At 52.4% G+C, this 13,694-nt stretch overlaps 1 protein-coding gene across 4 annotated transcripts; it reads right to left on the bottom strand.

Moving 5' to 3' along the window:
- Nucleotides 1-993: 993 nt before the first annotated feature.
- Nucleotides 994-7,939, bottom strand: LOC128798265 (apoptosis-inducing factor 3-like). 4 transcript variants are annotated; one of them, XM_053961582.1, is made up of 19 exons: nt 7,875-7,939; nt 7,174-7,309; nt 6,998-7,107; nt 6,804-6,913; nt 6,361-6,405; nt 6,167-6,248; nt 5,898-6,010; nt 5,432-5,518; nt 5,131-5,222; nt 4,816-4,946; nt 4,053-4,168; nt 3,583-3,654; nt 3,177-3,240; nt 2,655-2,731; nt 2,458-2,575; nt 2,230-2,328; nt 1,773-1,848; nt 1,254-1,358; nt 994-1,129 (listed from the first exon to the last, which is right to left on the bottom strand). In XM_053961582.1, exons 2-19 carry the CDS (start codon nt 7,233-7,235, stop codon nt 1,087-1,089), a joined length of 1,602 nt encoding a protein of 533 aa, XP_053817557.1. In that variant the 5' UTR covers nt 7,236-7,309; nt 7,875-7,939; the 3' UTR covers nt 994-1,086. The 4 variants fall into 4 exon arrangements, with proteins under 4 accessions (XP_053817557.1, XP_053817558.1, XP_053817556.1 ...); XM_053961585.1 differs by lacking the exons at nt 994-1,129; nt 1,254-1,358 and adding an exon at nt 2,109-2,149 and having other exon boundaries at nt 1,794-1,848; XM_053961583.1 differs by lacking the exons at nt 2,458-2,575; nt 2,655-2,731.
- Nucleotides 7,940-13,694: the final 5,755 nt, after the last annotated feature.

Genomic DNA, 13,694 nt, shown 5'->3' with positions numbered 1-13,694 from the left:
AGAGCTGTGTGCTCAGTGTGCTTCCCAAATCTACACCTTCCCTGTCGTGCAGGAACAACCTGTGCTGCTGAAACCCAGCTGCTGAAATCCTGGGCAAAATGTGGCTCTTGCAGAGCAGAGAGTTGCCCTGAGCAGAAGCACCAAACCTCTGAGGTCAGGAAATGTAAAACGTTGTGTTTCAGGTCAAATTCATGTGTGAGGTTCCAGAGGACAGGTTTGGGTGTTTAACACAAAACCAGCACTGCAATCTCTCACCTGGGCTCAGGCTCTGGCTGTCCTGCACTTCATGTCAAACCAGAGGGGGTTTGGGCTGTCAGTGAGTGTCCCTGTGGGAACTTGCCTGGCTCCTGGGACTTACCCTTCCTCCTGCACAGCCCCATGTGACTGGTGAGTAAGTGCAAGGTTTCCTGTAAGAAAGCACAGCCTGGCTGTGCAAAAATCTAGTAACTCTTTCCTCTAGCATCTGGCCACCTCCTCCAAGCATCCAGCATGCGGGGACACAGCAGGAAGGGCTGGATCTGGGATTTCTCTGCTCGCTGCAGCAGCTAACGCGATATTCAAGGCAGCAGTGACACTGCCAGCAGGTGCTGCTGGCTCAGAGGCTGGGTGGCATCCCTCTGTCCTTAGGGGCAGGGTATTCTGTGCAAGTTCCTGCACACAGCCCACCTCGTTCCCTGCTGGGAGAGCAGCTTGTCTCGGTCACAGCTCCCCTTGCTGGGAAAATGTGTTTTTGCAAAGGAGAAGGTCAGCGTGACCGGTGTGCTCAATGAGAGCTCCCTGCCAGCAGGGAAGGAGCAGGAGGAGCTGGTGCATCTCTGGCTGGTGCATCTGTGCATGTGTGGTGGCTGCTGGCAGCTCAGACCCTCAGCTGAGCCCCAGGCCATGGGCATCCTCCTCTTGCCCAGCACAGCAGAACACCAGCTCTGCTGAGCTTTGACAGCACAAGTGGACAGCCAAGGGCTGTCTGCAAACACAAAATGCAGGTGCTGGGTTCAGCTTTGCTGATGGTTTTATTGCTCCAGGGTGGGAGGATGTGGAGCTGTTGACACTTGGCTGTGAGCCCCTCACAGGGGGCACACACCAAACTTAGCTTTGTGCCAGCGAGGGGACGTTGCCAATGTCACAGGCCCTGAAAGCAAGAGGTAGGTTGGGGATTTGCAGTGACTCCTTTTGGTTTTGTGTCTCTCAGTGGGCTCTGCTGACGTGGGGAGCAGCACAGAGCCACCCACCAGCTGGGTCAGGATGTCACTTACTCTGCTTCTTCTTTGGAGATTTGTTTCCCCAAGTACAAAACTTCTGCAATCAGAGACACCATGGGGTCACAGTTCAGGCTGGCAGCTGCAGTCACATGGCCATCCCTGGGATGGAAAGAGGAAGAATGTGGATCTCCTCAGGGTACACAGCTCAGCACAGCAGCATCCCCGTGGCACAGTGGCCAGGGAGCAGCTGTGTTTCAGAGGGCTCAGGGCAGGGTGGCTGGTGCTGCAGGATGCACAGGGACTCGTGGCAGATTGCCTGGCACTGCTGGGAGCTGGGCACTGAGCCTGGGAGCAGTGGGGCAGAGGCAGAGATGTGTCCCAGGCTCTCTGCCCAGCTGGTGTCATCATTTGAGTTCATTCTCTTCTCCTTCCCTGCCCTGCTTTGGGTTTTCTCTGCTTCAGCACCCAGCAGCTGCCTTTAGTGCACAGCCAGGAGATGTGGGATCTCTGCAGCTGTAAGAGAGAGGACTGTGCCCTGTTTCCAGGGCATGGGCTGGCCATGGATTCACTCACCTGATGTAAAAGATCAGGAATTTCTGTTGCTCCAGGCTGCCCTTCACAACAGTGTCCGTGTATCCCTTCCCACAGCCTGTGGGGGAGAGCCTGCTCAGGGAGCCCTGGCACAGCAGTTTGCACCCATCCCACCTCAGAGCCAGTGTGGCAGGGACAGAGGGGACAGTGCTGGGGCTGGGACAGGGCTGGGGAGCAGACACGAAGGCCCTGGCCAAGCAGAACTGACTTTGAGCCTCTCCTTGGTTTGGAGAGCGAAGTTCTTCCTCTGTGACCTCTAACCCACTGGAGATCAGCAAAGAACAAGAGCTCTGGGTGGCCTCCAGGCCTCAAACTCACCATGGCAGCCAGTCCAGAGCTTGAGCTGCTTCAGGTGACCTCTGCAACCACAGTGTGTTTGCAACCCCAGACCCAGCTGGTGGGATGGAATTCCTCTGTTCCCCTCTCTGCCCTTTCCTACCTGCATAGCGGATGCTTTTCCCAAGCAACGTGGTCCAGAAGTAAGGAACAGTGTGCAGCTCCTTCCCTCTCCTCAGCATGTTCAAAGCAGCACAGTGACCTGGGGGGAACCAGCACGGAGAATATTTCTCTTGCAGGTCCTTAAAAATTGTTCCCCGTGTCCCCTGCTGTCCCTCCTGTGCCATTCCCATCTCTGAGGGAGCTGGAAGGTGACGTGGCTGTCCCTCACCGTGGGCCTCAGCCACTTGTTGGTGGTGGATGCTGGACCTGTCCCCATCGAGCAGAGCTACTGGGAAGGTGACCACGTCCCCCGCAGCGAAGACGTCGGGGATGTTGGTTTGCATGTGCTAATGAGCAAAAGGCAATTAGCGCACTGCTGAGAGGGGAGGGATGGGGTGGGAGCTGGGATGCTCAGCTGGCACTCACCAGATTCACCAGGATGGCACCTTTGTCATCTCTGGCAATGGAGGTGCCCTTCAGGAACGCTGAGTTGGGGGCTGACCCTGCGGGGAGAGGAGCAGGGATGAAAAGCGGCGAGGCTCTGCAGGGACAGGGAGGAAATTTGGCCTCACAGCTCCTGTTCCTGCTTGGAGCAGAACACTTGGAGCAGTGACCTGTGCTTGGGCTGGTGCTGAGCCAGTGCAGGGGCAGCAAAAACAGGGCCCAGGACACAGCACGCTCTGCTAACACAGCAGGGACCTGTGGAGCTCAGCGAGAGCCAAAGGCACAGCGAGAGTGTAAGCAGCTCCTCTCCTCCTGCCAAGTGTGTGCTCAGGGGCTGCTGACTTTTCCAGGTGTTTGGGGCCAAGAGGAAGGGCTGGATGATAACACAGTGGGAAAGATAACAGCAGGGAATGGTGTCCTGGAAATGAGCTGTGATGCCCTGGGCTTGCTGGATGTTCTCCCCGTTCCCAAATCTGCCTCCCTGTCCCAGCTGGGGTCTCTTACCTATTCCCACCACTACCACATCTGCAGGGAGCTTCTCTCCGTTGGCAAGAACAGCCTCTGTGACCTAGGAAAGAAGGAAAGGTCATTAATAAAGAGTTAAAACCTCTGTCCTAGTTCCCACAGCCTCCCTGCTGCTTTGCTCTTTGCTGTCTTCTTTCTTCCCCAGGTTTGGATCACCTTGTCCAACTAATGTGCGTTGCTGGGAATGTAAAAGAAAATCACGCTGCTGTCCCTGGGATAGGAACATTTACTGGTGCCCTTTGAGCCCAGAGCTGTGCTCAGTGAAAAGGAAGGGAGGGTCTAGACATGGGGGAGGAGAGCCTGATGCAGGCACTGGGTTATATCTCAACTTGGGCTTTTTTCCCCCTAAAATTAGCAGTTCAGGGATCACAAAGGCATGACTGACCTTTCCATCCTTTCCTCTCAGCTCACAGAGCTCTGTTTTCATGTGGAACTTCACCCCTTTATTTTGCAGCATCTGAAAAGGACTGGTTTGAGTATTCATTAGGAAATTCCAGGCTATAAAAACAGCTGTACCCAGCCAAAACCCAGGCAGGCAGCTCTGCTGCTGCTCCAGGCTGCAGGGAGATTCCATTTGTGTCCCTGGCTGCTGCAGGCAGCCTGGAAGCCTGGCTTTTCTCTGCAGTCCTGCTCAGGACTGGCGTGTGAGGTGGGTTTGGGGTGAAGAATTGATGTGTGTGGGGGGGGAAGATTGGGGCCAGCCGTGTGTGCAGAGCTCGTGGGTGAGGACAGAGGCTGGGCATGCAGAGTTATGACTCAGCACAGGGGCGAGGTTTCCTGGGCTGATGTGGATCCCGGGGCTGCTTGGATATCATGTGTTCTCCATGCTAGAAATCAGCCCCAGGTTTTCCTAACCTTCATGGCAACGCCTCCAACCTGAGGACCCAGGGCGTGCTGGAAAGGGAACTCCTCTCTTTCCACCACTGAGATGGTTCCAGCCTTGTCTGAGAGGAAGGCAGCCACCTCCATTCCTGCAAGGAAGAGGCATGCCCAAGGTAAGCCTGCTGCAAGCATGAACCTGCACCCTTGGAAACCTTCTCCCCTTCCAGGAGAACAAATCTGATGTGCTGCCAGTGCTGAACTGCTTTGCTATGCATTTCTGGGCTGAGGTATTTAGCTCCCCACTGTTCCTTGTTCTCCTGGATATTAGGAGATGCAAAGAATAGCTCCTGGTTCTGTCAAAAAAAACCAAAACAAAACAAAACCAAAAAAAAAAAACCAACAAAAAAAAAAAAAAAAAAAACAAAACAAAAAAAAAAAAAAAAAAAACAAAAAACCCCACACCTCCTTTTCTGTGCCTTAGCCCCTTGCTTTCCCAGTGTTTCTGGGGAATCCAGCTCCTCTGGAGGACAGTGACCTTTTCATAAGGTACATTATTTCCCTCTGTCCATGTGTAGCAATTGTTTTATAGCTCTCAAAGTTTCTGGCTATCAGAGGAAAGAATGAGTGTGTGCTGTGTAACACACACCCCCAGCAGCTCCAGGGCTCCAGGGAGGATCCCAGCTGGGTAGAAAAGGAACATCCCTTCCCTGAGGGCCTCCAGTTAATGTGCACACGCAACAACAGAAGGGGTTTGAAGGCTCTCACTGATGGTTTGACACCCACTCCAGCCTGGTACCTATGAATGAAGCTCCCACAATCACCAGGTTCTTCCCAGTTGCCAGCTCCAAGATCTTGCTGGACTCTTCTGGGGTTTGGAGCGTGCATATGTTCTGCAGGTCTGCGCCTGGGACTTTGAGGAAACCCGGGCTGGAAGAGAGAGAATCCAGATGCATTTCATAGTATAAATTAAACAGAAAGAACGAGAAGGGAGCACAAACCCACGGCTGTGTCATTCCATTCTGCCCTTCCATCTCACTTCCTGCCTCCACCTCTACATCCCAGTGCTGTCCTGCCTAAAGTGCTGTGTGTGGCAAACACTCTGTGCACTCACTGGCTGCCTGTTGCAATGAGCAGCTGGTGGTACTTCTGAGAGGACCCATCCGTGAAATGAACCTTCTGCTCCTGGAAATCCACCGACGCTGCCTGCAGGAGAGAGGGGGCACAGATCAGACAGGTTCCTCTGACCCACCCTCTGTCCTGCCTTCTTTCTGGGCACTCAGGTGACATGAGGGGTCTGGGGTTCTCTCTCCCACTTCCCACAGGTCCATCCGTGGATGCACAGGTGATGTTACACCCTCCCCATGGCAGGAACGGGATCACCCACTGAGGAATGAGCTCAGCTGCTCTGGTACCTCTTTCTCTGTCCAGAACTCTATGCCCCGAGCCTGGAGGAATTCAGGTTTCCTCAGGTAGACGTCCTCAGCTTTCAAGTTCATGTCCTGGAAACACAACAAGGATATGAAATGAAGCATTTCTTAGAGGCAGCAATTCTCCTGAAGTGTTTCTTGTGGACTCAGTTTGCAAAAGAGGTGAATTTTACATTAGTGAATCACAGCTCCCCACACTGCCCCATCACCTCAGAAAAACCATCAAACTTCAGTGGGAAGAACTCAATAAAAGGAGATAAAAACATCAGCTCATGTTGACTCTGATCAGAGATTTTCTGGAAGGAAAAAGAAGTTTTCCTGGAGATAACACCAGCATTCCTTTTGGATGCCTCAGCACTCCTGCCTTGCTCACTCCATGGCTCCTGGCCCTGCGTGTGGCCCATGCCACACGTGGTGCCCAGGCACAGTCCTGCCCCTGTCACACACAGACCTTGCTCAGCTTGGACTTGTCGTAGGGAACGTGTTTCTCATTGGTGGCCATGATGATCCTGCCAGTGAATCCCTCCTGGCGAAGAGTCTCTGCACACACCAGGGCAGCCACACCTACAAGAGATGCTCATCTCAGCCCTCTGACCCGGAGGAGGAGGGAGGAGGAGGAGGAGGAGGAGGAGGAGGAGGAGCAGGTCAGTCCTCCCTGGAGAGGAGAGTGGCAGCTCCCAGCGTGTGTGGAGGGGGCAGAGCTCAGATCCCTTCACTGACCTCCCCCCAGCAGCAGCATCGTGTTCCTGTTGAGGAGGCACCTCCTGCTTGTGTCCTTCACCCTCAGGCTGCTTTCCAGGTCCTGCAAATAAAAAAAAAAAAAAAAAAAAAAAAAAAAAAAAAAAAAAAAAAGCTCAAGTCACATGCAGCCCAAGGCACTGCCTGTGCTCAGTGACAGCAGGTAAGGTCAGTACCTTCTTTTTTGCTGTAATGAACACCTTTCCATCTTCCACTGTTACCTGCAGAAGGGAAAGGAGAGGTTTTTTAAGTGCTGCATCCACGAGGCTGAGGTAGGAGCTCTCCTGGGAGATCCTGGTCCAGTGTGCCATCTGCCTCTGACTCTGATCTCGGGTGTCACATGATGCTGAGGAGCTCATGAGCTTTTCTCCTCATCCTAAGAGCACTGAGGAAGAGCTGTAAATCCTCTTTTTCTTTCCAAAAGCACTTCTGCTGGCTCTGAGGACTACTAGGATCTATGGCATCACCTTTGACTGAAAGGAGCTTTAGGGCAGGGAGTTACATAATCCCAAAACCATCCCTTGTGTTGAAGCTCTGAGTGACAGACCTGTGGTCAGGGCAGGGGGCTTGGGAGAGAGAATGAATGTGAGACCACCGAGATGGGAGGACAAGAAGTCACCTTAAAGCAGGAGATACAGTCCAGAGCAGGGTATTCCTCAATGTCTCCAGTCCTGATGTTAAAGCAGGCCCCGTGCCAGGGGCAGCGCAGCCTCTCCCCTCTCAAGACCCCTGCAAGAGACCCCCCCCCCAGCTGGGCAGTGAGAACCACCCTCCCCAAGGTGTTTTCTTCCCCCTGCCCCAAGCTGGGGTTACCTTTGCTCAGCGGGGCACCGTAGTGGGGACATTTGCTGCCCAGAGCACGGAATTCCCTCCTGTTCCTCACCAGCAGCACTGGGTAGCCAGCCACCATCACCTCCAGGAGCCTGGGGGAGAGGTGCAGAGGTGGGCACAGAACCACCTAAATCCCCACCACCACCCCAGGCACTCACTGTCCATCCCCAACGTCGTCCTCCCTGCAGACCTCTTCAGTGATGGTGTCATCGCTGTCCATGCTGCTGGGAGCTGGTCACTGCCAGGCACTCAAAGGGTCCCAAATTTCTGATGACGCACCAAAGTGACCTTCAACTGGTGGAAAACACCCCTTTTTAAACTTTCTGTCCAAACCCAACGCCCGTTCCTCTGCCCTTTTCTCCTCTGAATTAACCCACTTCTCATTTCCAGCCCTGTGCCTCGTTAAACTCAACTGCAGCGCAGGGCGAGCGAGCAGATGTGATAACGGCTCTTGTAAACAAATACAATTATTTATGGGGAGCTGCTGCTGCCATAGCCCGTGTTTCCCTCAAATTGGGTCTGAAGAGATGCTTCAGCCTCTCCAAAGCCTCTCCAACATTTGTGCAGAGATGTTATTCATGGTAATTGCCGTGAAAGCACTAATCCCGGCCCAAAATGCCTCCTGGGCTAGAAAACAGCCAACACCCCTGGTCCTTAGTGCTCTCCCTGCCTTAGCAGTCATTGAGAGGCTGATTAGGAATCTCCCTCTCTGTTTTGGAGGGAAAAAAGCAAGAAGTGGAGCAGCAGAAGGTCATTTAAGGCAAGTCTTGGTGCCAGGTGGTGACTTGTTCCCGCAAATCCCCCCTGCACCGCTCCCCTAATCCCAGGTTCTTTGGGAGAAGCATCGCTGGGTACTCACCTGGTCCTGCCAGGGGGGTCCAGGCACCTGTCCCCAAGGTCAGAGAGCCACCACTGCTGCTGCCTGCGACTTTCTCCTGTGAGGTGGCACCCTGGTGTCTCACCACAGGCGCTGTGCCCGCCGCCAGCCCACGGCTGGTGATGCTGTCCCCGAGTTGCACAACGTTCCCATCCATCAGGAGATGCAGCTCCTGGAAGCGGCCGCCTGCCAGGCAGTGTTATCTGATTTCTGCAACTGGCCTGCACCTAATTAAGGGTATTTTGCTGGGGTTTAGAGTTGCAAAAGAATTGAGGGCACACAGGAATTATGGCACAGGTGTGGTGTAAAGGTGGGGTGCGTCATGGGCAGCGTGACCAGGAACTCAAGGGGGTTCAGTGATATCCCATGGTCCCTTCCCACTGCCCCTTTTCCTGGTGGAAAGCACTCCAGCTCAACACAAGCTATTTTTGCAGCACTTTGGAATGATATTGCTACTTTATATATATTTCAACAACACTTAAAATTCTTTAATTTGATCTTTTGGTTGGATTTTTCTCTGTTGATTTTGAGGAACATGAAGTTTCCAGCAGCTCTGCACGTGCCTTATATCCCAGCTCTGCTCCTGGTTCAGTCACTGATGTCCAGGCACACGATCCCATCCTCTCTTGGCCCGTGAAGGGTGGCTTGGAGCAGGGTGCTGCTTGCTGGGCTATTTTTACAACAAAGTGGGAGTTGCAAAAAAACTGGGAGTAACACCTACACTGTTTGTGTCTCCTCTTGTTCTTATCTCTATTTCACAGTCAATATGTTTCACAACTTAAAATATGCCTCAAAAATTAAGGGGGGAAAAGTTACCAACAGCGTGCTTCCATCATCTCCCTCGCAGAACAGGAGATCCACAGGGATCAGCTCCCTGCCAGCAGCACGTTCCCAAGTCCTGCAGCAGGGGGGATAAAAATTCTCTGGTGGGTATGACCCGGAGAAGAAGGCGCTTGCAGGATGCTGGATAAGTGCAGGATGGATTATTTGGGAAGCAGTTCAATTCATGGGACCCTCTGAGCCACGAGCAGCCTTTCCTTCAGAGCAGGGTACCGGGACAGTGCCGCGTCCGGGCAATCCCAGCCCACGGGCTCTGCACACCCACGATGGCCACAGGAATGAGGGATTTTCTCACAGCACCAATGAGCAGCTTCTGGGCTCTGCCCTCCTGGCCAGGAGCCTGAATGTGAAGCAATTTGGCTGCCAAACGTCCGTATTTAAACTCTGCATAATTATTCCCCAGAAGCGCGTTCCCACGTGGAGGAGCAGCAGCCCTCGCCGAGCGTTCTCTGACTCAGCAGAAATCGCTGGAAAACGTTTGCTCACGGATGGAAATCTGCAGTGAACAGGCAAAGGGGCAGGCACAGAGGTGGGCAGCTTTGGGATGAGGCAGGTGGAGCTTGACCCTGTGCAGGGACATTTGCAGTGCAGGGCTGAGCAGCAGATTCGGCCGCTGGATGCTGCTGGATGCGGCCGAGCACCCAGGAAAGGCTTTTGGAAAGGGCAAAGGAAAGGGCAAAACAAAATGCTTGACAGAGGCAAAGACGATAGAATGGCTATTAAAAAGGTGATTGACAAAGGATGCAAAGTGGAAAAGGGCTTTGGATGTCAGGGAGAAGCTGGGGGTTGGCTGCAGGGATGTTAGTGTGTGTCAGGAATACACAATATGCCCTCGAGGGTGTGGGATGGGACTGGAGGCAGATTTTCAGGAAGCTGCTCTGTAAACAGATTTTGGCCCTTTTTAGGTAAACCAGAGGTGGTTACTCAGAGGGTTTTAGAGCTTTTCTTGTAGCACAAGCCAGGATTAAACATAGGAAGGAAGAGAGGAAAAGGAACTGGTGCCCTCAACCACAAAGAGAGCCCAAGGTGGGCATCAGACATCTCTGAGCAGATCTGCCACCCACGTTGGTGCTGACTCACACGAGCTGCTGAGCTGACCTTGGGTTTTATCAGACACCTTCACTTCTGCTGTGCCTCCCCAGTGCTGCTGGCCCTCCAGAAAACCCAAGTTTAGAGGCAAGGATTTAAGGGGTGTAACTTCCCTGCCTTCAAGTTCCCACCACCATCAGCTGGAGTAGCACATTTTTTCATGCCATGGCTGTGTGGATTCATCTTTTTCCCACATTTTCCCAGCTCAGGACCCTTCCCTGCTCTACCAGACCCACTGATTTTAACAGGCAGCACCCACGGAGTCAAACTGCTCAGCTGCAGGAAGAGGAAGCGAGGTGAAACCTGCAGCAGAGCTGAAGTGATTAATGGGGCACTGCTCTCAGAACAGCTTGGTTTGTGATATTAATAACGAGAGAATTCAGGAGGGAACCCAACCTGCTCCAAGCTGTGGAGCCAGCAGCAGCAGGAGATGCAGGGGGGAAGCTCCTGTGCTGGTATTTGTAAAACAGGAGGAATTGAGTGGGCTCAGAGGCTGTGATGCTGAGCTGGATGTGGGGGTTGGGACGTGCTTCCACCTTGGAAGACTCATTCTTAACCTGTCTGAAATGCAAAAAAACCCCACGTAGTGGTAAATGCATCATGATGTAATCATGAAGCACATACATATTCATCAGAAATTACTTAAGCTTGAGACTGGTGAATTAAGCAGGGGGAAAAAATGTTTATCCCACAAGGGAAGAAGACAGGGAAAAGAAAATATTTAGTGAGAATGAATTTGCTTACAGGGTAAGAATAATTATATGTGGTGTTTCACATTTTCTTCCTAAGCATTCATGTCTGGTGATGGTGAGGGATGGGATACAGGCCTGGCAGACACCTGGCACCACTTCACAGTGAACACTGGGAAAGGAAAGAAGGAACCTGAAACCTTACTAATAACAGCACATAAACAGTTCAGAAAGTCAAAACATTTGGGACATGGCAGCTGCAGAAAGCAGAGGAGAGCTGCCCATGCTGCTGAGCTTGAAGGGGGTTTGCCAGCCAATGGAATTTTGTTCATCCCATGGCATACCTGTGCAGCTGGAGTGAGGAGAGAGCACATCCTCTGTGCCACTGGTCCATGACAGCTGGTCCAGCACAGCCCTGGAGGAACAGCTGAGCCTGCAGCATCCTCAGGGACACTCTGCTGTCAACACGGGTTTCTCCAAAAAGTCCCTTGTGCCAAGTCCTGAGGGGGAAAAAAAAAAAAAAATCCTTCCAGTGCTGGGAAAAAGGCAGGCCAGAAGAAGAGCATCCAGACCAACGTGCCCTGGGGTCTTTTATCAGAGCAGGCTCTGCCTGGGTGGTTTGGGAGCAGTCCCACATGCCAGGCTGCAGTAGGCAGCTGCTGTGCCCAGTCTGCAGCTGGTGTCTGGCACCAGAACATTCTGGTTCCGTGAGGCTCCCAGGAGACACTGCATTCCAGGAATGATCTCGGGGAGGATGAGCAGCCTGGGCAGCAGAACACCTGCAGTGCTGGTCAAAGCTTTGGGGTGCAAGGAAAGCCCTTCCCTCAGGAGTGAGAGCTTGCAGACCTGGGCAGGGTAAGTGGGCAGGCTGTGGTGCAAGCACAGGTGACTTCTTCCAGATGAGTTCAAGTCCTGAGGTCAGTGGTAAAGTGCTGACTTTTGGCTTTTTGGCATTTCTTGCCTTAAACTCTGGAGCTGCTCACCACACTCACAGAGACTGAAATCCCTTTCTCCCGTGTCCACAGCAAGTTTTACCTGGAGGATATCCAGCCTCCCCACCAGGAAGGTGTTCCTGGCTGGAAGGGGTGGATGCTCAAGTTTGAATTGATTTCAGCTCTCTCCACAGCTGCCTCTGCAATGCATGGGAATGCTTTGCCATGCAGAACCTGCATTTTGCACAGTAGATCCTTTCAGAAGTGTGGAGTTCCAGACTTCCTGAATGGAGATGTGGATATATAAAGCATTCCTACATCATCTGACTTCTTATGGCCTAAGCAGACAGAGTGGTGACACAGTTTAGAGAGGGATGGAGACAACAGCTAATTAAAGTTTGGAAGCCAAACTGCTTGATTTGTTTTGAGTTCTTGGACTCCTCAGGTTACTTCAGGTGTGAGCCAGGTCTGGCATTAGGTAAGCAGATGGGTTTTATGACTCCCTGGATGCAGAGAGGCAGATTAAGGGAGGGAAGCTTTGCAAAAACAGGAGCATGACTTGTGCCTGGCTCCCACATCTGTTGGCTCCAGCGAGTCCTCTGTGGAATCTGGAAGCAGAGTGGGCTCCTCCTTAAGTAAGGGATGGTGGAAGTGCAAAAGCACACCCAAAACCCCACCCAGGAGTAGCTGGGGAGCATCTGGGCAGCACAGAGTTCAGCTGGCAGAATTCCTGTGGTATATTATCACTAATCTGCCAGCTCATAATTGTGGAAAATGGGTTGTGTCTCTCAGATGTACTGCAGAGAAAATATCCAGCCTGGGAAAGGGAGACAAAACCGATTGTCTAGCTATTGAATAAAAGTCTGTACCCTCGATTTACACCCCGATTGCTGCTGGAGAGCCCCCACTATGGGATTACCTGTGGTGCCCGTGGCATTATGGGATGGACCCGGGCACGTCCTTGCTGGTATCCGCAAGGAGTCCCTGCCCTGCTGGGAGCAGGCACCGGCAGCCACCCGGCACCGGGCTGAGCTGCATCCCCGCAGAAAATGAGGTCGTTTGGGGACAGTCGGAAAACTTCTGGAAATCTGGGTGAAAAAGGCAGTATCTCCAAATAAGGTGGCGATGAGGAATCCCATCGGATCGGGCTCCCGGTTCTCCAGCGGGCGTGCGGGGACCTCTTGTGGCAGCTGCGCCCGAGAGTTCCCGTCCCTGCTCTTCTGCTCGGCTTCTTTTGGGACAAGCCTGGCCCCCCAGCCTGCGGCGTGTGGTTGGATTTTTGGCCTGATTTGGTGTCAGGGGACTTGTTTGTGACTGGGCTTGGAAGTCTCCAGTTCCAAAACCGCCCCCGGTTAATGGCATTGCTGCAGAGGAAGGAAAAAAGCTGGAATCGGGGTTGTAACTACGGCTCAGTGGGAAGTCCTGGTAAAATTAAATGAAATCTGGGCTAAAATGACCCAAAAAGTAGTTTATATGTAACTGTTGGTAGTGCTCTAGCGATGGGATCAAAGTCCTTGAACCAGAGGCTCAATTAATCACGGCTTAAATTCCTCCCATGCAGAAGTGGTAGGTAAAAGCTCTCCAGCCTCCAGAATCACTTTAACTATTCCTGTGCCCGAGCCCGGCTGAATGATCATCTTTAAGATAAACACAAATGGAGGAGTCCCTGGGGAAAAGGGGCTGGCCCTGCAGGCATTCCAGGGGCTGGGATTTTCCCTGCAGGAAGGTGAAGAAGGCATGATTTGTCACCAGGGAAAAGGGCAGTCAAGATTTTTTTGAGGCTAAACCACCGCAGATGACTTCTCATTCGGAAACCGGCTCTGTGCAATTTTATACTCAATTAATTGTTAAATGATTTTTCTCCTCAGTGCCCTGAGCAGCCCAGCACGTCTCCAAGGCATGTCTCTCTTTCCTCAGCACATCTTATGCTGAACAAAAATGTCTTTGCATTTGGTCTTCTCAGTAACAGATTAGCCTGTGTGATCCTTCCACTCCTAATACACGAGATTATTTTAAATCCCCTGAGCACTCAGGGCTGCCTATTACTTCAGGCACTGTCTCCCTGCCACGTAACTGTTATGAAAGTACATTGTCTTGCCTGGCTTTTAAGCAAATTTGTGCAGCATGAACAGATGCTTTTCTTCCAGTTGGGACTATCATAGAAACACAGAATCGTTTAGGTTGGAAAAGAACCTCACCCGTCTCCCAATTTGATTTAATCACTCAGCCTCCCTTCCATCAGTGTGTATTTG

This window comes from Vidua chalybeata, chromosome 20 (assembly GCF_026979565.1).
Source record: "Vidua chalybeata isolate OUT-0048 chromosome 20, bVidCha1 merged haplotype, whole genome shotgun sequence".
Lineage (NCBI taxonomy): Eukaryota > Metazoa > Chordata > Aves > Passeriformes > Viduidae > Vidua > Vidua chalybeata.
Note: the sequence above shows the minus strand (reverse complement) of the source record. Positions and strands in the feature narration are given on the sequence as shown.